This window comes from Mus caroli, unplaced genomic scaffold, assembly GCF_978045245.1.
Source record: "Mus caroli unplaced genomic scaffold, Mus_caroli_1 scaffold_5, whole genome shotgun sequence".
Taxonomy (NCBI): Eukaryota; Metazoa; Chordata; class Mammalia; order Rodentia; family Muridae; genus Mus; species Mus caroli.
Genome location: NW_028227260.1, coordinates 154912832 through 154940022, shown reverse-complemented (window position 1 = coordinate 154940022; position 27191 = coordinate 154912832). Strand labels below are relative to the sequence as shown.

The 27191-nt window shown below is 36.4% G+C and overlaps 3 protein-coding genes across 7 annotated transcripts in view; 1 reads left to right on the top strand and 2 right to left on the bottom strand.

Annotated features, from left to right (window-relative positions):
- Window positions 1-764: 764 nt before the first annotated feature.
- Cmc4 (C-X9-C motif containing 4) lies at window positions 765-11881 on the bottom strand. 2 transcript variants are annotated; one of them, XM_021153496.3, is made up of 3 exons: window positions 11744-11881; window positions 5371-5438; window positions 765-1137 (listed from the first exon to the last, which is right to left on the bottom strand). In XM_021153496.3, exons 2-3 carry the CDS (start codon window positions 5426-5428, stop codon window positions 989-991), a joined length of 207 nt encoding a protein of 68 aa, XP_021009155.1. In that variant the 5' UTR covers window positions 5429-5438; window positions 11744-11881; the 3' UTR covers window positions 765-988. The 2 variants fall into 2 exon arrangements, with proteins under 2 accessions (XP_021009155.1, XP_085694443.1); XM_085838317.1 differs by lacking the exon at window positions 11744-11881 and adding an exon at window positions 5830-6089.
- Window positions 6093-11935, bottom strand: Mtcp1 (mature T cell proliferation 1). The gene is made up of 5 exons (XM_021153495.3): window positions 11744-11935; window positions 7457-7608; window positions 7174-7344; window positions 7040-7091; window positions 6093-6953 (listed from the first exon to the last, which is right to left on the bottom strand). The coding sequence occupies exons 2-4, from the start codon at window positions 7559-7561 to the stop codon at window positions 7044-7046; spliced, it is 324 nt and encodes a 107-aa protein (XP_021009154.1). The 5' UTR covers window positions 7562-7608; window positions 11744-11935; the 3' UTR covers window positions 6093-6953; window positions 7040-7043.
- Window positions 11936-12362: 427 nt separating this feature from the next.
- Brcc3 (BRCA1/BRCA2-containing complex subunit 3) overlaps window positions 12363-27191 on the top strand; it is a 38074-nt gene continuing 23245 nt past the window's right edge. For all 4 annotated transcript variants that reach the window (XM_085838315.1, XM_085838316.1, XM_085838314.1 and 1 more), the window contains exons 1-4: window positions 12363-12567; window positions 13310-13326; window positions 14157-14211; window positions 19121-19241. In XM_085838315.1, the coding sequence (XP_085694441.1) occupies window positions 12445-12567; window positions 13310-13326; window positions 14157-14211; window positions 19121-19241 (316 nt within the window). In that variant the 5' untranslated portion in view covers window positions 12363-12444. The remainder of the gene's footprint in view (window positions 12568-13309; window positions 13327-14156; window positions 14212-19120; window positions 19242-27191) is intronic.

Here is a 27191-nt window from a genome sequence, read left to right as displayed (position 1 = left end):
TGGCTCCTGTCATAATCAGCAGTTTATAAAACCATGAAATGACGGACTTTGTTTACCAATCCAAAGAACAGGATCTGAGTACCTTTGCCCTTGGATAGATGACATTCTGAACTATTAGGAAGATCATAAGATTTACTATCAAGCTAGGGGCTTTCTGGTAAAGAACAAAGCCATAACTTTGTTCCCTGTCTCTTTTGAGTTAATCCAAATGGGCCTATCAATTACCGGGATAGGAAAACACCCCTGGGAAAGCTGCCTGTTCTGGAAAGTTTAGAAAATAGTAAACAACCAGGGCTGGAGAGATGTCTCAGGGGTTAAAAGCACTGGTTACTCTTCCAGAGGACCTCAGTTCAATTCTCAGCACCCACATGGTGGCTCACAACTGTCTGCAACTCCACTTCCAGGGACTCCAACACACATGGTATACAACCACACATGTAGGCAGAACACCTATTGATATAAAATAAAAATAAAGGTTAAAACATGTTGAAAGAAAAAGAAAATAGTATGCAATCAATATCAATAGATATGTCGGCATAATGGTCACTCTGGCAATTGCCCACTTATTCTTCAGAGTATTATTCTATAATAATCTCTGTTTTCTGCACTATGCTCTGTGTATCTCATTCCTATTCAACAGAGGTTCAAGATTTGGTGAGGAAGGTCAACATACAGATAATGTTCTGAATTCAGTGGTTAAAGGCAAATTCATTAACATCTGTATCTAATAGTCTCTTAAAATTCATTTAGTAACAAACCAAAAATTTAATGTAATACAGGTTTATTTTAGCAGCTCCCTTTTACATTAAACATATTTATTCTCTATATAGGGTGATATTTTGGTCTATTTTGCATAGATAATATATTTGCTAACTCTTACAATTGACTTTTTAATTTGCTGTTTGCTGCTATCTAGATTGAAGGAGGGATAGTAAATAAAACATGCTTGAGGGAAACATGAAGCAGAATTTAACATCTCAGTACAACTTTACTTGGATCCAGACTTCATTGCCAAGTTCTCTTCCTCTTCTTTCTCAAATCCTGAGCAGACAAGAGATCTTCCTTTGGGATATCGAGCACAACACTTACGAAGTTCTTGGATGACAGCCTGACACTTCGATTCCAAATAGTTGTTGGCTGAAAAACAGGCAACTCTTAGTAGTGATCTCAGAGAACTAAAAAGGTACAAGGTAATTAAGTATTTTCCAACCTTTTTCACTTAGCACTTTGAAGAAAGATATACCCAGCTTTATTGCATTCTTTCTGATTTAGAAATCTGTCAACAAGAGGTAAAAGAAGAACTCATTCATAATTATCTAAAAGTTTAATAGGAAGAAAATCAAAATTTATGAGTGGTTGAAAGCTATTTTAAAATATAATTTTTTTGGTATTTTTCGAGCAGGGTTTCTCTGTATAGCCCTGACTATCCTAAAATTCACTCTATACACCAGGCTGGCCTCAAACTCAGAAATCTGTCTGCCTCTGTCTCACAAGTGCTGGGATTAAAAGCATGCGCCACCACTGCCTGGCTATAATTTCTCTTTTAATCAAGTGTCTTTGGCAATAGTTTTTGATATGATTAGTGACAAGTCCCTTTTTGTAATAAGATGGATTAGAAAAATGCATACAACTGAAATATTCATAGTTTCATAGCAAACTGCATTTTGATATCAAATTTAATGTCCCCCCCCCACCTTTAAAATAAAATTGGTAACTAACAATACTTCTTTTTAGGTTTTAAAAGGGTTATAAAACAAAAGGTAAGGTGACCATTGTGTGTACTTTAGGCTGAGAATGCCAAGACTAACATCTATGGAATGCTTAGTTATTGTATCTCCCGACACCCAACTCAGAATTCAGTGATCAGTTGGCTTCCATGTTCATTTTCTGAGGCACTTGGGGATACAATATGTGGCTAGGACATTTGTCAGTCTCCAAACTACACAGACTGAAGGCCTTGGGTATGTGAATACTTGCTTGGCTACATATAAACATGGGCTAGTGTTGGCTCCGGCTGGCTGCATATACCAGAAGCTTTTAGAATGGGGAACAACATAACCTTAAGCTAGCTAGCCTGATCTATGTTGAAGAAAATTCCACAGGCTGATGAATATGCTACTAGGCAGTATATTCTGTAGAAGTCTGTTAAATCTATTTGATTTATAGTGCATTTTAACTCATGGTTTATAAGTGCCCATATTAAAAATAAATCAAACCTCATATAAATACCTACGAATGTATCTCAAGATTTTAGAAAAAAACAAGAGTAAGTCAAACTCAAAACTAATAGATGGAAAGAAAATAAAAATCAAGTAAAAAATTAATGGAGAACACAAAAAATACAAGTCAATAGAACAGTTGACTTTTTGAAAAGATAAACAAAATTGACAAACTAGCTAGTCAAAAGAAAGAAGACTCAAATTAATAAAATTCAAATCCAAGTCCAGTGCTACAGAACTGTATCTTAAACTACTCATGGGGCTGAAGTAGGAGGATCTCAAGTTCATGGCCTGCCTAGGCTACAGAGTGAATTCAAGTCTACACAGGATAATTTAGTGAAACTCTGCCTCAAAATTTAAAAAGCAACAAGAGACATGAGAGTATAGCTTATTTAGTAGAGTGTTTGCACTAGGTCCCAGGTTCAATTTCCAGTACAACAGCAGAAACAACAACAACAACAATTTATAGCAGAAACAACAAAATAATTAGTGAATATTTTGAAAAATGGTATCTCAATAAATTGAAAAGTCTAAGAAAAATGGACAAATTTCTGTATATATGAACTCCAAAATATGAAAACTCTAAATAAATAGCAAGCAATGAAACTGAAAATATGATTTCAAAAAGAAAAAAAAAAGACCTCCATCAAAGAAAACCATAGAATCTGACAAAATTATGGTAGCAGGGATTGAATTAAGGACTTTGCACATACTAGACAGATGTTCAACAACCATTGTTTAAAAAACAAAACAAAAAATCCCCCAAAACAAAAAAACTAACACCAATGGCCCTCAGACTAGATCAGAAAATACAAAGGGAAAGGATAGAGCCAGAGAGATGGGTCAGCAGTTAAGAGCATTGGCTGCTATTCTAGAAGGCCCAGGTTTGTTTCCCAGCACCCACATGGTGGCTCACAACTGTCTGTAGCTCCAATTCCAGGGGATCCAATACCCTCTTCTGGACTCTATGGACACCAAGCACACATGTAATGCATAGGTATATATGCAGGTAAAACATCCATATACAAAAAATAAAATAAGGGGAAAGAATTCTTCCAAATTCATTTTACAAAACTACTATCCTGAACGAACGTACATGCAGATAGCCTATGTTAACTACTTTAAAACTTAATTCAGTAATATACTGAGAAGAAATGGTTTTGTTTCAAGGGTGTGAATATGGTTCAACATGCAGAAATCAATAAATATAACAAGGAAAGTTAAAACAACTACATTAACATCTTAGTAGATGCTTTTAGTAAAATTCAATATATTTTCATGTAAAATAACCCTGAAGAAACTAGGTATAATAGGATTGTGTCTTCACAGAATAAGTGCTATATATAAAATAAAGCTATATAGTTAATAACATACACAATAGGGGGAAATTGAAAGCAACCTTTTCCTCTAGAAAGGGTTTCCATTACTTCTACCTTTATTTAATATAGTACTTGAAATGTTAGGCAGAGAAATCAGCAAGAGAAAGAAATAAAATGAATACAAATAGGAAAGTAGGAAGTAAAATTATTCCTGTTTATGAATAAGATTCTATACTTAGGGGGTGCCAAGATGATTCAGTGAGAAAGAGCACTGATTGCTCTTCCAAAGGTCCTGAGTTCAAACCTCAGTAACTACATGGTGGCTCACAACCATCTGTAATGGGATCTGTGGCCCTCTTCTGGTGTGTCTGAAGACAGCAACAGTGTGCTTAATAACAACAATAATAATAATGATAATAATAATAATAATAAAAGATGCTATACTTAGAAAAGCCTAAGGCACCACTGAAAGCATTAGAACTGATAAAGTCAGCATAGAAGCAGGATACACAATTAACATATAAAAATCAGTAGTAGCCGGGCGTGGTGGCACACGCCTTTAATCCCAGCACTTGGCCTCCCAAGAGGCAGGCGGATTTCTGAGTTTGAGGCCAGCCTGGTCTACAGAGTGAGTTCCAGGACAGCCAGGGCTATACAGAGAAGCCCTGTCTCAAAAAACCAAAAACAAAACAAAACAAGACAAAAAATCAGTAGCTTTTTATATTCTAATAAACAAATGAGAAAAATAATAGTCTCAAAAAATAAAGTGCTTATGAATATTCCTAACTAAGGCGGAAAAAAAAGACTTTTCAAAGAAAATTACAAAACTCTGAAAAAGAAGTTGAAGGCATTAGGAAATGGAAAGAAGACATTCTATGTTCATAGATCTGGAAAATACTGATAAAAATGACAATACTGCTTATAAAAATGACAATACTGCTTAAAATTCATATAGAAAACCTCAAATAGTCAAAGCAGCATTGAGCATAATTAATGGAATACAACAAAGGGCCCAGAAGTAAATCACACAGCTACAGCCACCTGAGTTTTGATACAAATGCCCTCAACTTTTTGTTGTAGGTGTGGCTGGAGATCAAACTGAGAATTAGTCCTTCACTGCCCAAATCCTAGTCCCTGAGGTCTAGTATTAAAACCTGTTTTTGTGTTATGTATATATGTATGTATGTATGTATGTATTTGAGATAGGCTGTCATTTTGTAGCCTGGGCTGGCCTTGAACTTATTTCCATGCTTCTGCTTCACTCTTTCTGTTTGTGTATACATGCAGCGTGCAGGATGGAAACTAAGGCCTACTATATTCTTAGTAAGTGCTCTATCCCTGAGCCATATCCTCAACTCCAAACCAAGACTTTTTATTGAAGTATTTTCCTTAGCTCAGTAATTCTTAACTATGGTTGTGCATTAAAATTACCTGGCTAGCTTTGTAAACTGATTCCTGCTCAAACTCTATCTTCAGGAAATCTGCTTTACATGTGTGCTAAACATGTTTTGAAAGTTCTCCAGGTAATTCTAATGTACAATTGGACTCAAGAACCCATAGCTTAAATGACATTAGTTTGTGTATGATGCTGAGGACCTTGGGGGTTTTGCACATATGAGGCAAGTGCACTCTACCACTTAAGACAGCCTCCTAGTCCCTACATCACATCACTTTTAATATTCTAAACATGTCATGATACAATGGAGAAAATATTTATGAATTAATTATAGAAGTATTACATTTAAAGTTAATGAAAGTTGCTGATAGTTTCTTATAGTTAGGTGACAGGTAAAGTTGAAAAATATTTTTTAAAAAAAAAATCCATATACTACCTTGTAAACATTTTTGTATTTCACAGGCTTGTTTCTGGCATGGATCCTTTTGTGGCATATCCAGAAAACTAAAACAAAAAAATTATAGTTTTTCTTTTTTAGTTTTAGTCATAAAGACTTTGTAGCCTATCTACATGGAATTTTCTTGAGGCAAGTAGAATGACCTTAACAATAGCTTGAAAAATAAATGCACTAAAAATACTCTTTCTTCACTGATAGGATGAATCAACTATATTTTATATCACTACCTCATTAATATGGAAGATATAGATTTTCATGAAAAAAATTCAGTCTAGTCATCTTGAATATTGTAAACCAATGTTGGAATGACACCACAGTTTTAAATGTCTGGCGCAATGCCTGGCTCTATGATTCACAAAAGAATCCCTGTGGTAAATGATTAAACTCCTTGAATGATTTTTTTCTTTCACTATTCATGCCAATGGGAATTATACGTACCTCAAAGAACTGATGGAAAGACTAAACACAATAAAATATATAAAGTGCACAGAACAGTAACTGGAAAGCAGTAAGAACTCAATACATGGTGGGTATTATACCCAAGTGCTTTTTGTTTAAGGCAGAGTCTTATTATGTTTCTTAGGCTGACATCAAACTCCTGGGGCCAAGTGTTCTTCCTGCTTTAGTCTTCCAAATAGCTGGAATTATAGGCATACATCATTGGTCTGGGCCCAAGACTTATTTTAAAACGCAAAAGCCTATTTCAATGTACATAAACTGTCATATTTTAATCCAGGAAATTCTTCACAAGTAGTATAAACACTTTCCCAGGAATTAGCAATGTTAGTTGCTATTACCTCTTGAGAAAGGTGCCAATTAAAGTTAACATTATCTTTTGAGCTCATATGGATGCCAAATATGTAAAATGTTGTAATTAAAGAAATAATTTAGATTCACAAAATTTTGATCAGAAACTTGTAAGAACAATTCAAAGACACAGTTTCAGAAAGAAGAAAGGCAAAGGAGCCTTTGCAGCTAATTTCATCAGTACAAATAACCCTTTTTTCCCAGAACTCCTTAAGTTCTCAGTAGATCCAAATTAGGTCAGTACTGGGATGGGAAACACTAGAACAAAATCTCATATATTTACAGGATGGAATAAGAAAAAGCAGGTGAATTTGCTGCAAGGGAAATAAGCGACAAATACACGTTGATGCTGCAAAAGCTGCTCTCTTCTCTCTAAATCAGTACCAAGTCCTTGGTGATGAGGGCATCTGTTCTGTAGCAAGCTCTGATTTTTGTGGGATTCACCAGATCCTAGGTTCAGCCGATGAAGTCCATTAAAGGTTCTATAGCAATTCCCAAAGGAGTCAATTTAAAGTTACATATCCTGACTAAATGCTTTTGTTGGCTTGATTTCTGCCCTGTGTAACCCTTTCTCTGTAGTGTCACTGGCAATGTTCTTCATGGCCCTTCCTAAATATCTCTGTTCTTGAGCAGTTTTTCAAACTAATCCTCCCCCTAACCCCCAGGCCTAAGGGTGGGAGCTCGGCAGTGGTGAATGAAGTGATTGCCATGTAATGAATAGAACAGAGGAGCGTATCTTCCTAGAAATCCAGCACCTGAAAAAAAAAATCATTCAAATCACTACAACTGAATAGAGTGTAAACAAAGAAGGGAAAGGAGGAGGGAAAATAGAAATACATACCAGGTTAATCATCAGGCAAAAGTTTAAGGAGTAGTTCCTGTACTCCCCTGACCTGTCAGAAAAAGGAAATTATATATAAAGTACTCTGTTATAAGAACCGCAGTACAGGGAAAATGATTGAGTAACATGTGTACCATTAAATGATGCTGAATCTGCCACAAGCGAGAGTTGTTATCCATGTAGCGCTCCTCTGGGTAGAGTTGCCACATGAGAGGTAGTTGGGAGGTAAGAAGGTGACTTGGCTTAGTTGCGTCACCTAAAGGAACCTGAACTTGCTGGACTCGAGCCTTTAGGAAACTTGTCTCCTAATAGGAATGATCAAAAATAAAACCAAAAACATCAGAATATTCAGACTAGATAGAAGCCAGGTTACTTGAAAGCAAAATTTTAAAAACAAATTAAAATAAAAGCAGTTACCTCTTCCACCACAGCTACCCATGTGCGCTGATATTCGTCGCGGTAGACTCCTTCTTGGTGAACCCAGAGATGATCGGGTGGAGCCCCCACATCCTCTCTTGCCATTCTGGGCTTTGAGTTCCAATTCTAGCCCTGCTTTTCTCCACCTAAGCCTGCAGCATCCGCGCACAGGACACAGGTGTGACTTTTGAGGTTTGGATGAACTCACTAGTGAGCAAGGTGACCTGGGACTAGCAACCACCAACCTGAACCAAACCTCATACATATCTATTTGTACAACCTAAACATATCAAATGGCATCTTAAGCTTTTTGAAAATAAAACTGAAGTGACACTTAAGCAAAGCCTAGGTAATGTTAACTTTCTATGGCAAAACACTCAAGAATTCTCTAAGTAAGTTCTGTAGGTAGATGAGACCTGCAGGAGCCTGGTTCGTTCATTCTCATTCTCTCTCTCTCTCTCTCTCTCTCTTCTCTCTTGTATTTACAAAACAGTATTCAAAGGTAGTGTGTTAGTATTACAAAATGCAAAGAAGTGTATCTAAAGACACAATTTTAGTTTACAAATTAAAAGGTCAAAAATATCTCTCTGTGTTTACAATTCTCAGAGTTTTGAGTGGCAAGGAAACTCTCCATAATAGTCTTCTGTCCAGCTTTGGATCTCATTACTTCACATGCATTTTTCATGAATAGAATCTTGTAGAAACCAGTCATAGCATCATGATGCAGATTCACTGTATTTCTACCTTTACAAAGCACACATTCATCAGTGGGTATCTGGCCCATGATAGAGACCCTCCCATTCCCAATAAGTAACTTTTAGTGGAAAAGGAAATGAAGCATAGTTTGGGAGATGGTTAGAACCTTCAAAATGATAGTGTTCAGACCAAACCAGATGTCAATTATGATGTGGAATGAGAAGAAGGCAGAAATAAAGGAATTAAAATAGAACCTAGTCCTTTTTTTTTTTAGGGATGCCATCCTGAATTTGGTTTTTCCTTAACACTGTTTTTCTGCCTGTGCCCTAAAAGGTAAGTAGGAATAAAAATTGTTGTCTCAAAATGGGTATGTTGGTGCATGCCTGTAACCCCAGCATGACAGAGGCTGAGCAAGGTTCAGCGAAGTCTGGGATACATAGAAAGTTTGGCTAATCTCTAGGTTAAGGAGATAAGGAGGCCTTGACTCAAAAAAAAAAAAAAAAAAAAGAAAGAAAGAAGAAAGAAAGAGAAAGAAAAGAATATAGTGGCTAATAAATAGGCATCATAGTTATCCATTTATTCCCTGAGTGATTATGACTTTGAACCTCTCACATGTTCCCCCTTTCACCTGGATGTACTCTCATTTCCAACTTATTTACGAAAGAAACCTTTTTCTATAACCAAACCTCCTTTCTATATGGCAATTATCACCTCTTCTGTACAGTCAAAAGTTATGAGTTATCTTGAATTTTTTTCATTCATTTGCTACAGTTTATGCAACCAATTCTAGCAATATCATTATTACCACTGTATTCAATCCCAAATTTCTTTCAAATACCAGGGCTGTCTCAAGCTGCATACTTTTGCTGTTCCATGAGTCTCTAGCTATAAAATTTGGAATTTTTTTCATTCAGCAAATACAAATGTTCTACCTTTCTTCTAGAGCTTTAGAAAGATCATCCCCAGCAAATTCTAATATAAAAAATAAAATGAGTGCACACACAAACACACACACACACACACACAGGGAACATTTTGAAAGGAGAATCCAACTGTTAAAGGCTTCAAGACCATTTCAACTTCATAGATATAGATAGGTCCTAGCAACAACCAACATGTTGACATTTACATTTCTTTTGAATCAAAACAAAACTTTATTGGTCATACTGACATTGAAAGGAAATAATTCCAGTGGAAGAGAAGGCAGATAGCATGTAATATTCTAAATTATTATAAGGCACTACAAAATGTTCTTAGAAGAAAGGCATTATAGTGTGCTGCTATAACCTCCAAAGGATAACAGGTTGAGCACTGACAATATGAGCCTGGGAACAACACTCAGCACATTAACCTGGATTTATGTGTCCTATCACTAAGAGGGCAAATTGGCCCAGAGGCAATTCCAGTGATCAAGGGTCTAATAAGCCACCACATAACTATGAAACCATCAACACCCTCAGTAGAGAAATGCAAAGGCTTAGCAAAAGGCATCCAGATCAAAGTCTATAAAAATCACATGTTGGATGAATGAAACATCATTTCTATAAATGTGATTCTTAGAACACTTTCCCAACATTTTCCTTGGTCAAATAAGTTTGGGAATATTGGAGATTATAAAAGCACATTAGCATAGTAAAAACTCCAACCAACTTATACTTTACAGAGATTTTATATAGTTTTAACATTTCCCAAATTTATTTGACTAGAGAACATTTTTTGGCATATGGTATTTGTTCACAAATTTCAGGATTCCACCAACTAAGGAATATCTTAATCTCAGGATAAATTTAGTTACAAGGTACAATACAATACATGGAATATAACCTATGCAATTTAACTTAAAATACTACCAGTTTCAAATACAAATATACCCTCAAAATGTTTGCATAACTTTACGGCTATCACAACCACTAAGAGATTTCCTCCATAAAAGTTGCCTTCATTCCAAAAGCCATGTTGACTTAGACCAATTATTTCTAGATACTTTGTAAATTAGGTTATAAATAATTGATGGAATACAGAAGAGCTTTCTTTGGTTGTAATTTAAATAGAACCATCATTTTTCCTTACAGAAAGGATGATTTTATATATTTTCTTTAAAAGAATATGATTTGCTTTAATTTTGAGGTGTTTAAGTTTTTTAAATAGCATCAATAAGTTGAATGCCCTAGTTATTAAGTTATTTAATAATGCCATCCAATTATAACTTCAGTTGGCAAAGAATAGAGGCCCAGGTATCAGCTTGCCTGATGAATGAATCCCGCTTGTGTCACTGAGAAGCTTTCTGAACATCAGACAACCTAATTTTTCTCTACTTCACTTTCTCTGAGGTGTAAAATTATGAACACATTGATTGTAATGATACTTAGTAAACACTTCTCATATGTTTTAACATATGTTTAGGTATATTAACCCATTTGATCTTCACAGTCTTCATGGGATGCTATGAGTCGGAGATTAGTATTATTCCCACTTAAAGGTGATGAATATAAGGCACACAGAAGTTAGGTAACTAGTCCGCTAGTTCACACAGCTAGAGGCTGCAAAGCCTGATTCCAGTTGAGGCAGTTCATAGACACTATATATGTAAATTCTTAGTAGAGTCTTTAGCCTATAATAAGCTTGCTATAAATATTAATCATTATTTCCCTCTCCAGTCAAATGTTTGGAGCTATGATAGGTAGCATGAACACTCTAGAATATGAGACTGACTAAAATCAACAAACAAAAGTATTTTTCTTCTTGAAGGTGGCTAAACAAATTGATAAACTAAAAATATCCCTTAAGCAAATATAGTAAGATGAGCAGTCCATGCTGCCCCATCAAGGCAGGACATGTTAGCTATGAACAGTAACTGAAAATAACATATGCTATAAAACTGAAACTTAGAGAGAAGATATAGATAGGTCCAATTACACCCTGCAATTTCTCCAATCTTTATCATTATAAAACTTAAATCATGGAAAGATGTGGACTAAGCATTAGGCAAAAACAGAGGTTGTTAGCATATATATTGTACCACAGTGCTCTGGACTTGGGACAGTATTTGTACAGACTTGGGTTGGAACTGACTTGGGAGAAAAGAGCAAAGCATCAACACCTCTTCAAGTAACACCTTCAATATGTTCCCTTTCCAGTACTGCCATATCTGTCTGGCTTCAGAACTACAAAAGGAATTTTTAAAAAAACAAATTCAAACAAAAGCATAGGAGATGTGGAGGCTGTGTGGTATATATTTTGCATTCATTTATAATCAGTACTAAACCCCTTGTGTAATTGGTAAACTTGTAAATTTTAAGGAAGATTTATATATTTTCCCCTCAGTTCATTGGCATATTTTAAAATAAAATTAGTTTTATATATAAGTTAACCATATCTGACACCAAGGAAATGATCAGAGGAAATCTGTAATTTTCTAGAATTAGTTCCTTGATGTGATACATTCAAACTTGAGCAATAAAGTCCCTCCATCCTTCTCTTCCTGTATCAGACAAATATATATCTAAAAGCTTTTGTAAAAAGTAGCAGCAAGCAAACTGGAGTTACTTCTTCAGATACAGTAAAACACTGTTTCTGTCAAAGGCTACTCACATGAATAAAATGTTTCTTGGACTAATTATTCCGTCTCCAGCACAGCTAGGCTAAAACTTCCAGGTCCCCCACCCCGGGACACTCAAGCAGGGTTCGCGTTGTGAGCCTAGGACGAACCAAGGGGCATCCCGAGCCGAGGTCACTAGAACTGAAGGTAGAAGGTGCAGGCTAGCAGCCGGAAGTGGTCCAAGGGCTGTGACTTGGAAATAAAAGAAAATAAAATAAAACCTTAACTGTTTTAGGACCGACTTTCAAAAGAGGCCCTTTATTCGCAGCGATGTCGCCTCAAAGTGCTGTCCGTGACGCATGTAGGCCGCGCCGGGCTCTCATCAGCGGGCGGGCAAAATGGGCGCCAGTACTATGAAGGCGTCTGCCCTGGCGGCCTTGAGCTACTCACAGCCTACGTCCGCCCCGGCGGGGGAACACCGCCTCCCTGCTGCCCAGCTAGCTGCCCAGCCTGCCGCGTAGACCTCCTTCACCAGCCACCACCCAACGTCCCAATGCTTTGCTAGCCGAAACCAACCCGCTCTTCTCCCAGGTGCTGCTCTGCGGGTACCGCCTCTGAGCCCCAGGCTCCGCCCCTGTGGAACCCGCGCTGTTCGTCCGGGGCTGGGCGGAGCCTCAAGCTAAGTGGTCGCTGCGTCTGAGCACCGGGTTGGACAAGCCGCTGTGTGCCCTGGGCGGACGTGAGTGGAAAGAAGATGGCGGTGCAGGTGGTGCAAGCTGTGCAGGCGGTTCATCTTGAGTCTGACGCTTTCCTAGTTTGTCTCAACCATGCTCTGAGCACAGAAAAGGAGGAAGTGATGGGTCTGTGTATAGGGGAGGTAAGTTGGCCACCTTGGCTGAAATCTTGCTGATCAGTACCCTGTGTTCCCGGAGGCGGCTGGGAGGCCATAGGGATGTGATTTGGATCCTTTGAGGTGTTTTGTTTTGTTTTGTTTTTCGAGACAGTGTTTCTCTGTATAGCCCTGGCTGTCCTGGAACTCACTCTGTAGACCAGGCTGGCCTCGAACTCAGAAATCCGCCTGCCTCTGCCTCCCGAGTGCTGGGATTCCGGCTTCCTTTGAGTTTTTAATGCTGTCGCGGGGTACTTTTCCTCTGGCGCTCTGATCCATGCTTATGTTCCTGTAAACCCTCAGCTGTCTGCATGAACGCAGGGGATGGGGGTTATCATACCAGTGATTAAAACTGCAAACCAGGCCAGAAACACATTCTGGCATGAGTTATCCAGGTATTAGAAAACCAGTAGCCCAGGTTACAGCCTTGTGTCTTGCCACCAGTTTTTCCTATGAGAAGCAGAGCTAGCTATCACTAAAACATTTTTAAAGCTCAGCAAAGAACTCAAACAGAAGGGTTTCATGGACTCCAAAGTCTCTTTTGTGGTTAAATGTTACAGATATTTGAAAGTAGATGAGGAAGTACGGTGTAGCTTTAAAAGTACTCAGAATGAATTCTCCAGTCTTTCATACTGTTGTGTGTGAACATATGGCCTAATTTTCATGTAAATCTGCATCCCTATAACTAAATAAATGTGTCATTAATGTTTTCTGCTCTTTCCTACTCTAGTTGAATGATGACATAAGGTAAGACTATATTTGTTTATTTACATATCATAAACTCTAAACTGATTCTCAGTGAAGAATTACAGCAACTTTTTAACAGTATTTACATGTTTTATCTTAATATTAATAGTATAGAGATGCCTCACTATAATCTGAGTTCTACCGTGATCCTAAAGATTCATTTTAACCTTTTATCATAGCATAATCTTTATGTAAAATATATATGCTCCTATGTAGAAAATCTGGCTGAAGAAACCAACATCATAAGTGAATTTGTAAAAGTTCTTAAACGTAGAATTTTGTTGGAGATCCAGGAGCCTAACTGATTACTGCATAATAGCTAAATGAATAGAACTTTGTTGACTGGAATAAAGGCAGCTTGTTAAAAATGACTATCAATATACTTGATATTTGGTTCTATTGCATTCCATTTTCTTGCTTTATGTGTTTTATATCTCTCTTCCCTGAAACACCAGGGATAGGCCACTTACTTTCCTTATGGCAGATAATGCCTACATATTGAGATGCTTTTCCCTTGTTGACCCATTACCCATCTAAATTACCAGTGGATTTCTGTCCCACCCCTGTGAATCCTACAGATCCTAGAGGTACCTAGTAGCTTAAAAGCTTCAGAGATGGTAAAACCTTTGGGTCTCTATTGTTTAAACTGCAAAGTGTAGCTTATTGTTTATCAAGCCTTCTCCTTAAAACCTGGAATCTACTCTGTTCATCTTCCTCCCTCTTCTGTTTCAGCTAAGGTTACATTGCAAAAACTGTTTATGTTATTTTTCCTTGACTCCTTTTTCTATTCTAAACCACAATTACTCTCTTTTCTAATCTATCTCCAATAGGAGTGACTCTAAATTTACATACACTGGAACTGAAATGCGCACAGTCCCAGAAAAGGTATGTATGATAAAATTCTGGATGATCAAAATTTATGATTGGGGAGAAAGTTCAGCAGTCTGTTTGATGACTTCAGCCAGGATATTAATCCACTTTGTAATTGTGCAGCATAGTTTTTTTCCATACTAAAATCAGATGAAAAGTCTCGTTAGAATGGGACCTAGTTAGTTTCTGTGCTTTGTAGGAAACTGATCAACATTACTTTTGTCTTCTCCTTGCAGTTGCTGCCTGTTTTCAAAGCCTTTGACATTTGGTTCATATTTCTTGTTACCTCTTTACCCAATCCTCAATAGTCTATTTATATTTTGCATAGGCAATATATCCATGGTGTTGTGATAGGCCACTCTGGCTTTTCTCCTGAGTGTTCACTCCCACCTCAGTTTTCCTGCCATTCTCTAGGCTAATTGTATAAAACTAGTTAGATTTTCCTTCAATATATTAGAGCCCAAGGATTCTGTAAAGTACAGTAAAAGTAATTGTTTCTTATCCTTTCTCCAAGCTACTAGGGAAAGCATCTACTTACTTACTATCTTTATTTCCTATATACAGATTCCTTCACTATAACCTCTAAGCCTCCTTTCTTCCTGTATTAAAGTTTTCTAGAGGAACAGAAGCAATAGAATTGAAATCTCTTTCTTACAAAAGGAAATTTATAGGATTTATTACCCAGTTGGGGCCTGGGTGGTCCAAAATTGGCTGTCTGCTTGCTGGAGAGTGGGATAATTCCATACAGGCTAAGTCAAGAAGATGAAAGCCTCAGCTCAAGGAGGATAAATGCTGTAGCTCTACTGCAGGCCTAGAAACTCCCAGGAGTTTAGCTGGTGTGCATCTTCACTGGATGGCTGAAGGCTATTGGGTCTGGTGGCTGTTGGTGATAGATACAATGCTACAAGCACTAGCTCAGGAAGGATGGAACTAGCCTGCCCTGCTCTTCTCTTTCTTTAATTCCATCTGGACTCCCAGACTATTGCATGGAGAATCCACATCCAGGGGGAAAGACTCTCCTGCTACTCTCCTGCAAATCAGTCCTCTTTGAAAATGCTGGAACGGGCACACCAACAGTGAGTGTCCCTAACCTTACTCAAGAAACCATTCAACCCAACCAAATTGACAACCTAGATTTACCATAACATTTTTCCTATGTATAAGGCTACAAATGATATACTTAAGTCACTCTCAGTTTTTAAAAGGAACAAAAGCCTTCTATTTAATTCTATATATCCCTTTGGTCAATACTCTTTTGTAAACTTTTTTATTCCCCTTGATCTTTTTATTTGGAGTTTCAGTTATTTTTAGTAGTTACTAATTTATATATGAATTTCAATTGCCATTTTCTTGCTTACTATTTAATCTACCTTTTGTCTTGAATTACTCTTTTTCTCTTTTCTTACTTTCTTTTGTATTATTCAAATATATTTTATTATTCTATTTGGCCCTCCATTTATTAGTTACAATAGCCTTTTATTTTTTAGTGGTTATTCTACATATTTTAATATGTTTTCTTCATTTGTTAAGTGTAATACAACTATTTTTACTGTTTTTCCAATAATACAATTTTGTAATATCTTAATAAACTCACTCTAAGGTGAAAATATCATACACCCAAGTGTATAATACACCTAAAGTACCAAGCTTCTTAGGAAGATTCAAATTTAGAGTACAATTTCTATCTAATGTACACCACCTCTCCATCAATGTAAAGTTGAAAAATCCTTGGTAAAATAATTATAAGTTGGGGAGTATTCATAATAAAATTTTAGAATATTTGTTATGTTAATTTATACCCTTTACTTTTTGGGTTATTGTCATACCTTTTAATTACATATATTAGTATATTATATAATGTATATGTATGTATAGAAGCTTTATTTAACATTATTACTACTATTTTGTACACTTTGTATTCATTATGTTTATACAGATTTTTTTTTCTTTTTTTTTTTTATTACATATTTTCCTCAATTACATTTCCAATGCTATCCCAAAAGTCCCCCATACCGCCCCCCACTTCCCTACCCTCCCATTCCCATTCTTTTGGCCCTGGCATTCCCCTATATTGGGGCATATAAAGTTTGCAAGTCCAATGGGCCTCTCTTTCCAGTGATGGCCGACTAGGCCATCTTTCGATACATATGCAGCTAGAGACAAGAGCTCCAGGGTATTGGTTAGTTCATCATGTTGTTCCAACTATAGGGTTGCAGATCCCTTTAGCTCCTTGGGTACTTTCTCTAGCTTCTCCATTGGGAGCCCTGTGATACATCCAATAGCTGACTGTGAGCATCCACTCCTGTGTTTGCTAGGCCCCTGCATAGTCTCACAAGAGACAGCTATCTTTGGGTCTATACAGATATTTTTATGGCACTTACTTTTTTGTAATTTTCCGGAATTACCTTTCTTTCTGAAGAACTATAACATTTCTGTTTTTATAATTCCCTCCATTGGATATCTGAATATGTCTTTTATTTTATCTGCAGTTTAAAGGATACATTCTATGACTATAGAGTTCCTGGTTTGCATCTGTTTTATTTTAGTATTCTAAGATATAATATTTGGGATTTCATAGTTCCTGTTGAAAAGTCAGTTATTTGTCTTGTTATTCTTTGAGAGGCTATGTATGCATCTATATCTGTTTCTAATTTTATTTTTCATCTGTTTTATGCCTGCCATACATTGTACTAGTTACTGGTGAGAAAGCATAAATAAAATATGGTCTCTGTTCCTGAGAAGCTTGCATTCTAATAGAGGAGAAAAGTGTGAAAATAATTATGACACAGTGTGTGTTCTAGTAAAAATAGGTGCATAATGATTATGAAAGAATACGTATACAGGAGAATGATTTTATGTTTATAATATGATCAGGAACTTAATATGAAAGTGCTCTCAGAATATTTGTGAAATTATTTACACAGAAGGGAGAATGTGTGAAAAGCTACTGAACCATAAAATAGCAACACCTGATTTATAGAAACTCCAAGTAATACAATAATAGAAAAGCATAACAGCCTTCTGAGATTTAAACTCTATAGAGCTATCTGTGTTGTGTTTTCAATAAATTATAAAGCCAGGTGTGATTGTTTACACTTGAATCTCAGCACTAAGGAGGTCGGAGCAGAAGGATTATTGTGAATTTCAGGCTAACCAAAGCTGCAAAGTGAGTTGCAGACCATCCTAGGCTATAGACTTGAGAACTTATCAAACAACAACAAAAAGAAAGGTTATTCCTTGAGCAACATTTTATTAATTTTTAAAAGAATAGTCAGTATTTCTTATGCAAATTGTACCTTGTCTTGATTTTTGTCTGTTCAGGATAGTTTATCCTACCAAAATGCTGACTATTCTTTCAACTACATTCACACTTTCTTTAGTTAGTAACTACAGCCAAAAGATGAAAATAAAGTTAATATAAGGGTATATTTCATTTAGATCTAATATGAAAAGCATTATTTCAATATGTAGTCAGTAGTTAAGAAATGTTGAGATAGTTCACATTCTTCCTACTCCCCCTTTTTAGTAAGACTTTTAAAGATGTATTTACTTATTTATTTATTGTATATGAGTACACTGTAGCAATCTTCAGGCACACCAGAAGAGGGCATCACATCCCATTACAGATGGTTGTGAGCAACCATGTGGTTCTTGAGAATTGAATTGGGACCTCTGGAATAGCACCCAGTGCTTTTAACCACTGAGCCATCTCTCTAGCCCCTTAATCACAGATAAGCCTTTTAATCACAGTGGGTATTACATTTATGGCTTATTTAAAAATTAGACTTGACATATTTTAAGAGTTGTGCCTAATGGCTTCTATATTGTACAGTAGGGAGATCATAGCTTACTTCAAAAACTTGCTTTCAGATTTCATCTTTGTCCTTTCACTTCTGACATTGAAAGCTACTCTCCATCCCTACCCCAAACTTGAACCATTTCTCTGCTCTTCATGTCTTCTTTGTCTTTCTTCTCCCTTTTACTCTACAATATTCTAAATGTGGGCACCCCTCTTGATTTAGGGCCCAGGCCTCTGGTGAAAATTTTGTTGATGGTTCCCAACTGATTCTGTTTGAACCTAAGCTACAATACTACTTAAAAAAACATTGCCATATTTAATTTTCTTTCTTCCTGTTCATCCTGTAAGCCACTGCGTGATATTAAAAACTTTGTACATTTTTTCATTCTATCTGTTCTTAGCCTTACTGTTTACCATTCCACCTCAAACTCTGAAAATCTCTCAAACATTTTACTCATACTGTACCTCTTTTGTAGTTCATATATCTATTTGGCAACTATAGAAATTCTATATATCCATACACAGCAATCAACAAATACATTTGCCTACCTTCTCTATGAATATTATTTTCTAATTAGTCTTCTCAGTTCTTCTAGCACCAATTGTCTCCATTATTTTAGTGAAGTTTCATCTATAGTACTTTCTTCTCAGCCATACTCCTTGCCTTTTGAACACTTATATTCCTTAACATGATAATGCATTTTGTATAACTTAGATGAATATTCAAAGAGTACATTATTGATCTAAATACTCTGAAATATATATCTTAATTGGGATATGGTGCATTTAAGACATTTATTTACTGGGAATAGTGATGCATGCCTATAACTATAGCACTTGGGAAGCAGAGGTAGGAGGATCAGGAGTTCAAACCCATCCAAAACCTATATAGAAGTTGAAGGCCCACCTGGACTACATGAAACTGTCTCAAAAATACAATAATAATAATAATAATAATAATAATAAATAAACCAAAATTGCATTCATAAGAAAAGCATCAGTTTTTGAAAGTGAAATTTCCTACTGCTACTTTAATAAAATGTAATCCTATAATTATAGGCAATTGGGGAAGGAGGTATTATTGGCCAAACACAGAAGTAACCATTTCTATGGATTTCCCTTTAGATGGATACCATCAGAATTGTTCATATCCATTCTGTCATCATCTTGCGGCGTTCTGACAAGAGAAAGGACCGTGTAGAAATTTCTCCAGAGCAACTGTCTGCAGCTTCAACAGAGGCAGAAATATCCTTAATAATGCATGAGATGCTTTGTAGGCTCTGGGCCATACCAGTGTAATTGCTATCTTCTTAACTTTAGTTGGTTCCATAAATTTTCTTTCTGGTGAATATTCCCCTTCTTCATATTTACCCTTTAGATCTAATTATTTGGAAAAAATCATCTCTCTTCCCCTGCCCCCCATGTGTGTGCATGTATTCAGGTATTGTTTCTTAAACATTTTCTACCTTTAAAAAATTTACTTTACAAAGTAGCAAGTTTTTATATATTTTCCTACATTCTTACTTTCAGTGGACTCCCCTTATTCCATATGTTCATTCATCTCCCTGTTCCCTCAACTTGCTGCCCACTTAAATCTGTCCTAAGTATTTTCTTTTTGCTTACACAATGTGTTCTATTATTACTCAGGCCAGCCTGCTTTCTTAAAGCTTTATTCCTACCCCTCATGGGCCCCTTTGTGGTTTCCTCATGTGTACACACATTTATTCCCATGAAAATACACATATATAAAAGTTGAAAGCTAGGATCCAAATATGAAAAAGAACATATGTTATTTGTCTTTCTGGGTCTGGTTTACCTCATTCAATATAATATTTTCTAACTCTGTTTACTTACAAATCCTAAAAGATCAATAATGATTTTGTTGTGTGTTTATACCATATTTTAATTATCTATTCATTGATTGATGGCATCTAGGCTGCTTTATTTCCTTGTTATTATGAATGGAGCATCAATGAACATGAGTGTACAAGTATCTCAGTATTAGGTTATGGATTTTTTGGAGTATATTCCTGGGAATGGTATAGCTGTGTCTTATTGTAGTTATATTTGAGTTATATATTTGAGGAACTTTAATACTGATTTCCATCATCATGGTACCAGTTTACACTCCCACCAATAATAGTTCCTTTCCCCTATAACCTTTCTAGCATTTGTTTTCATTTTTTTATTTATTATTATTTCTATTATTATTATTTTGGTTTTTCAAGACAGGGTTTTTCTGTGTAGCCCTGGCTGTCCTGGAACTCACTCTAGACTAGGCTGGCCTCGAGCTCAGAAATCCGCCTGTTTCTGCCTCCCAAGTGCTGGGATTAATTGTTTTCATTTTTAAATTAAGTTTTATTTTATTTATATGAATGTTTTTCTTGAATGTATGTCTTTATATCATATATGTACCTTGTGTCTGTAGAGATCAGAAGTCATTTAGATCCCCTAGAACTTGAGTTACAGATAAATGGCTGTGAGTCACCATATAGGTGCTGGGAATTGAACCTGGGTCCTCTTCAAGAGCAACAAACAATTTTAACCACTGAGCCATCTATCCAGACCCATTATTTGTTTACTTGATAGCCATTCTGACTGGATTATGAGTTCTGGGCATGGATTGCAAGACCTTGCACTTACAAGGCAAGTACTTTGTGAACTGATCCATCTCTTCATCCCAGGTTCATTAGAATTTCATTTCTTCCTGTTTCTTTTATTGGAAGAAATAAAAGTTTTAGATGGTCCTGCTCATAAATATTCATAGGTCTTAGGGTAAAAAACAATAACAGTGAGCTTTATAGGCAGTCCCTTTTCCTCCCATCATATATCTTACATATTGACTCTCTATTCCTTCTTACTATTCCAGTTTTTCTAATTTCTAGGTTGTTCACTATCTTATCCTTGAAAAGATTAGTTTATGAAACTTTTCCTCAGAAAATGCAATTTGGAGAACTTAACATGTAATTCCATGCTAAAGATAACCAAAGAATGATTTATTTTCCTGTAGTCTGAATTGTATGCCTTACCTATGGCAAGTTGAACTTGCATCAGTGCCTCTGGTGGTTTATTGTTCTACTGGACTAAGTATCCTGGCTCTATCCATGCACAAGACTGGAGAAAATGAATTTTTAAATAATTTTTGTACCTTGTTATTTTGGGGTTTTTAAGAAGAGGTCTTATACTGTCTGGTTTGGCCTCTATTTGAGTGCTGGGATTGCAGGTATCAGCCAACAGACCTCATACCTAGATTTTTTGTATATTTTTCAAAGTTTACACTGTTCATGTATACTATCTATATTTAAAATTTACTTTTTTGTATCTATAGGTCCACTTTATTTTTTTATTTTATTTTATTTTAATTAGGTATTTTCTTTATTTACATTTCCAATGCTACCCCAAATGTTCCCCATACCCTCCCCACCCACTCCTCTACTCTCCCACTTCCACTTCTTGGCCCTGGTGTTCCCCTATACTGAGGCATATAAAGTTTGCAAGACCAATGGGCCTCTCTTTCCACTGATGACCGACTAGGCCATCTTCTGATACATATGCAGCTAGAGACATGAGTTCCAGGGGGTACTGGTTAGTTCATAATGTTGTTCCACCTATAGGGTTGCAGACCCCTTCAGCTCCTTGGGTACTTTCTCTAGCTCCTCCATTGGGAGCCCTGTGATCCATCCAATAGCTGACTGTGAGCATTCACTTCTGTGTTTGCTAGGCCCCGGCATAGTCTCACAAGAGACAGCTATATCTGGGTCCTTTCAGCAAAATCTTGCTAGTGTATGCAACGGTGTCAGCATTTGGAGGCTGATTATGGGATAGGTCCATTTTATAATAAATTGTTAATATTGAATTTAACATTTCTATGTTAATAATTTAGTGAAATTCAGTAACAAAATACTTTGTACCATCAATATCTGTTCTTCTTTTTTTTTTTTCAAGACATTTTCTGTGTAGTCTTGACTGTCCTGGAACTTGCTTTGCAGATGAGGCTGGCCTTGAACTCAAATCAACCTGCCTCTGCCTCCAAGTGCTACTAGGATTAAAGGCATGTGCCACCAATATGTTCTTATTACTTGGAGTACAGTCTTCCAGTCAGACAGGAAATACAGAAGCAATAATTTTACTTTCTTCTTCCTGTGTCTAGATTTTAGGATTTAAGATTTTTATATATTTATATATTTTGTTGATATCTATATTTTCTTTACATATTTCAAATTTTATATTTTATAATACTTTGAAATAATGAGTAAGATATAGAATGTTCTAGATTGTATACAACCTTTAAAAATACTTTTAGGGGGCTGGAGATATGGCTCAGGGGTTCTGAGCACTGACTGCTCTTCCAGAGGTCCTGAGTTCAATTCCAAGCAATCATATAATGGCACACAGCTATCTGTAATGGGATCCAATGCCCTCTTCTGGTGTGTCTGAAGACAGCCACAGTGTACTCACATACATAAAATAAATAAATCTTTTTAAAAAAACTACCTCTTTTTCAAAGATCATGGATTACTTATACATAAAAATATACTCTCTTACTATATACTCTCATATAATATTTCAATATTCAAGTATATTTATGCTTTGTGTGTTTATATTATTTTGAAACAATTTTTAGCTTTTAGTTGGACTGTTGACACAAATTTATCAAATATTTAAGAAATTACATAAAATAATCATGAAAAGTTGCCACTATCCTTTTTAAAAAAAAAAGCTGTGTTTGTTTTAAGTATATATTTGTTTTGCCTGCATATATATATGCCACGTGTATGCCTAAGGCCCAAGGAGGCCTAGAAGAGGGTATCAGATTCCCCTGGAGTTGGAGTCTATGCATTTGGGTCCTCTGGAAGAGCAGCCAGACATCTCTTCATTACCTCCTATAGGCTTGTTTGTTTGTTTGTTTGTTTTTGTTTTTTTGTCTTTAGTTTTATGCATTTTCTGTCAACTATGAAATCTGTTCCTTTAGGACAATAGTAGCTTTTTATCTAGGTAATGTCATCACTGCTGCTTTCTTAGCCGAATGTAGCAGTCATTCATTGCAGGGTTTCTGAACACATAGTAAGTCGCTCTGCTGTATCAGTTGGAGCATTGAAACTTGATTGCATTGATATTCATCATTTCTGTATATTTAAACTGCAGGACCATATTATTAGCCACCTCTACAAATTTTGTTAGAGTATAAAGCTTCTTAAATTATTAAAATATAGTTTACTTCATTTTACATCATGGTGATAGGTGTAATGCAACAATCTTTTCTTTTTTTTGTCATTACTAGCTCTGAACCTTTTTTCTTTTCTTTTTATTTATTTATTTCTTAGAGAAGAAAGAGTTTATTTCATCTTATATCTTACAGCACATTATGAATGGTAGTCAAGACAGGAAATCAAACATGAACTTGGAGGCAGGCACTGAAGAAGAGGTCATGAAGGAGTAGAATTACTATCTTGTGCAGATTGATTTCTTATTCCAGCTGTTCAGGGATGGCACTTGCAATAGTAAATCATCAGTCAATAAAATACTCCTGTTAGCCTGTTAGCCTATATGTGATAAGGAAGAAAGAAAGATTTTCTCAAAGAACCAGCTCTTGGTTTTGTTGATTCTTTGTATAGTTCCTTTCATTTCTACTTGGTTGATTTTAGCCCTGAGTTTGATTATTTCCTGCCGTCTACTCCTCTTGGGTGTATTTGCTTCTTTTTGTTCTAGACCTTTCAGGTGTGCTGTTAAGCTGGTAGTGTCTGCTCTCTCCAGTTTCTTTCTGGAGGCACTCAGAGCTATAGGTTTTCCTCTTAGAAATGCTTTCATTGTGTCCCATAAGTTTGGGTATGTTGTGGCTTCATTTTCATTAAACTCCAAAAAGTCCTCAATTTCTTTCTTTATTCCTTCCTTGACCAAGGTATCATTGAGAAGAGTGTTGTTCAGTTTCCATTTGTATGTAGGCTTTCTGTTGTTTTTGTTGTTATTGAAGACCAGCCTTAGTGCATGGTGATCTGATAGGATGCATGGGATTATTTCAATCTTCTTGTATCTGTTGAGGCCTGTTTTGTGACCGATTATATGGTCAGTTTTGGAGAATGTACCATGAGGTGCTTAAAAAAAGGTATATTCTTTTGTTTTAGGATGAAATGTTATATAAATATATGTTAAATCCATTTGGTCCATCACTTGTTAGTTTTACTGTATCTCTGTTTAGTTTCTGTTTCTATGATCTGTCCGTTGATGAGAGTGGGATGTTGAAGTCTCCCACTATTTTTGTGTGTGGTGCAATGTGTGCTTTGAGCTTCAGTTTTGTTTAAAAAAAAGATTTATTTATGTATGTGAGTACACTGTAGCTGTCTTCAGACAACACCAGAAGAAATTATAAATTACTTATGTATGTGAGTACACTGTAGCTGTCTTCAGACACAGCATCAGATTATTTTCTTTTAAGATTTCTTTATTTATTTATTATATGTAAGTACACTGTAGCTGTTTTCAGACACACCAGAAGAGGGCATCCAATCTCAATACAGATGGCTGTGAGCCACTGTGTGGTTGCTGGAATTTGAACTCAGGACCTACAGAAGAACAGTCAGTGCTCTCAACCAGCCCCCAATAAGTTTCTTTTATGAATGTGAGTGCCATTGCATTTAAAGCATACATATTCAGAATTGAGAGTTCATCTTGGTAGATTTTTTTTTCTTTTGACCAGTATGAAATGTCCTTCCTTATCCTTCTTCATAACTTTGGGTTGAAAGTCAATTTTATTCGATGTTAGAATGGCTACTCCAGCTTGTTTCTTGGGACCATTTGCTTGGAAAATTGTTTTCTACCCTTTTACTCTGAGGAACTGTCTGTCTTTATCACTGAGGTGCATTTCCTGTATGCAGCAAAATGTTGGTTCCTGTTTACGTATCTGGTCTGTTAGTATATGTCTTTTTATTGGGAAATTGAGTCCATTGATATTAAGAGATATTAAGGGCAAGTGACTGTTACTTCCTGTTATTTTTGTTGTTAGAGGTGGAATAATGTTTATGTGGCTATCTTCTTTTGGGTTTGTTGAAAGATTAATTTCTGGCTTTTTCTGGGGTACAGTTTCCCTCCTTGTATTGGTATTTTCAATCTATTATCCTTTGTAGGGCAGGATTTGTGGAAAGATATTGTGTGAATTTGGTTTTGTAATGAAATATCTTGGTTTCTCCATCTATGGTAATTGAGAATTTTGCTGAGTATAGTAGTTTAGGCTGGCATTTATGTTCTTAGTTTCTGTGTGACATCTGCCCAGAATCTTCTAGATTTCATAGTCTCTGGTAAGAAATCTGGTGTAATTCTGATACGTCTGCTTTTATATGCTACTTGACCTTTTTCCCTTACTGCTTTTACTATTCTTTCTTTGTTTAGTGCATTTGGTGTTTTGACTATTATGTGGCAGGAGGAATTTCTTTTCTGGTCCAGTCTATTTGGAGTTCTGTAGGCTTCTTCTATGCTCATGAGCATCTTCTATGCTCATGAGCATCTCTTTCTTTAGGTTAGGAAAGTTTTCGTCTATAATTTTGTTGAAGATACTTACTGGCCCCTTTAAGTTGGGAGTCTTTGCTGTCTTCTATACCTATTATCCTTAGGTTTGGTCTTCTCATTGTGTCCTGGATTTCCTGGATGTTTTGGGTTAGGATCTTTTTGCATTTTGTATTTTCTCTGGCTGTTGTGTCCATGTTTTCTCTGGTATCTTCTGCACCTGATATTCTCTCTTCTATCACTTGTATTTTCTTGGTGATGCTTGCATCTGTGACTTCTGATCTCTTTCCTAGGTTTTCTGTCTCCAGGGCTGTCTCCCTTTGTGATATCTTTATTGTTTCTACTTCCATTTTTAAATCTTGGGTTGTTTTGTTGTGTTTTCCTGTAGTTCTTTAAGTCATATTTGTGTTTCCTCTTTAAGGGCTTCTAGCTGTTTACCTGTGTTCTTATGTATTTCTTTAAGGGAGTTATGTCTTTCTTAAAGTCCTCTATTATCATCTTGAGAAATGATTTTAGATCCTAGTCCTGCTTTTCCATTGTGATGGTGTATCTATGACTTGCTTTGGTGGAAGAATTGTGTTCTGATGATGCCAAGTAATCTTGGTTTCTGTTGTTTATGTTTTTGCCCTTGCCTCTCTTCATCTGGATATCTCTGGTGTTTGTTGGTCTTGCTGTCTCTGACTGTGGCTTTTCCCTCCTGCAAGCCTGTGTGTCAGTACTCCTGGGAGACCACTTCTCTCTGGGAGGAATTTGGATATGGAAAGCTTTGGCACAGGGTCAGCTCCAGGGCACAGATAGAAACCTGAAGGATTCTGTCCCAGGCTGCTCCTTGATTCCTGTGTCCTGAGGTCTCCGGGCATGTCCCTCAGAGCAGAAGTGGTGGTCTTACCTGTGCTCACAGGGGTGCCAGCACTCCTGGGAGACCAGCTCTCTCCTGGCAATATTTGGGTATTATAAGCAACAATCTTAAAATATGTATTTTATTATTTTATGTGTAGGTATGTGTACCATATGTGAATAAAGGTGCCTAAAAAGTCCAGAAGAGGGCATTGGATCCTGTAGGGCTAAGTTGCAGGCAGGTTTGAATTGCCTGATATGGTCTTGCTGGTAACTAAACCCGCAGCTTCTGCAAGTACAGTATAGACTCTTAACCACTAAGGCACCTCTCTAGCCCCTGTGTAGCAACTCTGTCACCAGAAAGTACAAGCTTTAATTGTCAATCAGAATCCCATATTAGGGTGGAAGAATTACCACCAGTTTCTTTTAGCCTGGCCTACTTCCTTGCCTTTCAATTTTTGCAAGGTTATTTATTGAAGGAATTAAAGAATTCAACATACTCAATTGTTGACATACTTCTTTATCAGATATATTTTTACCAACCAAAACTTTGAAAACTTTGCTAACATTTCTTAGAATATGCACCTACATACACATTCTACTGAATCCCCAAAAAATGTGATAATCTCGATAGAGAAGAAAAGCTTGGCCATGAACGCTATCAATTACTTTATGAAGATTCAAAGCAAACTGGTTGCCAGTCAGCTACTACAAGGCTCCACATCTATATGAAGCTGGGGCTTGAATAACAGGACAGACCCCCAAATTTGATAGCTCATCTATTTAATTCTTCTGTGTTTCACTATTGCTAATGTGCCCAGCAAAAATAGAGTATGATGGCACATTTCTGTAGCCCCAGTAC

What these genes read in the sequence shown, in the direction of transcription:
- Cmc4 (XM_021153496.3), bottom strand. Translation starts at nt 5,428, where the DNA reads ATGCCACAAAAGGATCCATGCCAGAAACAAGCCTGTGAAATACAAAAA. An exon ending in AATACAAAAATGTTTACAAG is followed by an intron (nt 1,138 to 5,370) that starts GTAGTATATGGA and finishes CCTGTTTTTCAG; the next exon opens with CCAACAACTATTTGGAATCG.
- Mtcp1 (XM_021153495.3), bottom strand. Translation starts at nt 7,561, where the DNA reads ATGGCAAGAGAGGATGTGGGGGCTCCACCCGATCATCTCTGGGTTCAC. An exon ending in GGGTAGCTGTGGTGGAAGAG is followed by an intron (nt 7,345 to 7,456) that starts GTAACTGCTTTT and finishes CATTCCTATTAG; the next exon opens with GAGACAAGTTTCCTAAAGGC. An exon ending in AGATTCAGCATCATTTAATG is followed by an intron (nt 7,092 to 7,173) that starts GTACACATGTTA and finishes TTTTTCTGACAG; the next exon opens with GTCAGGGGAGTACAGGAACT.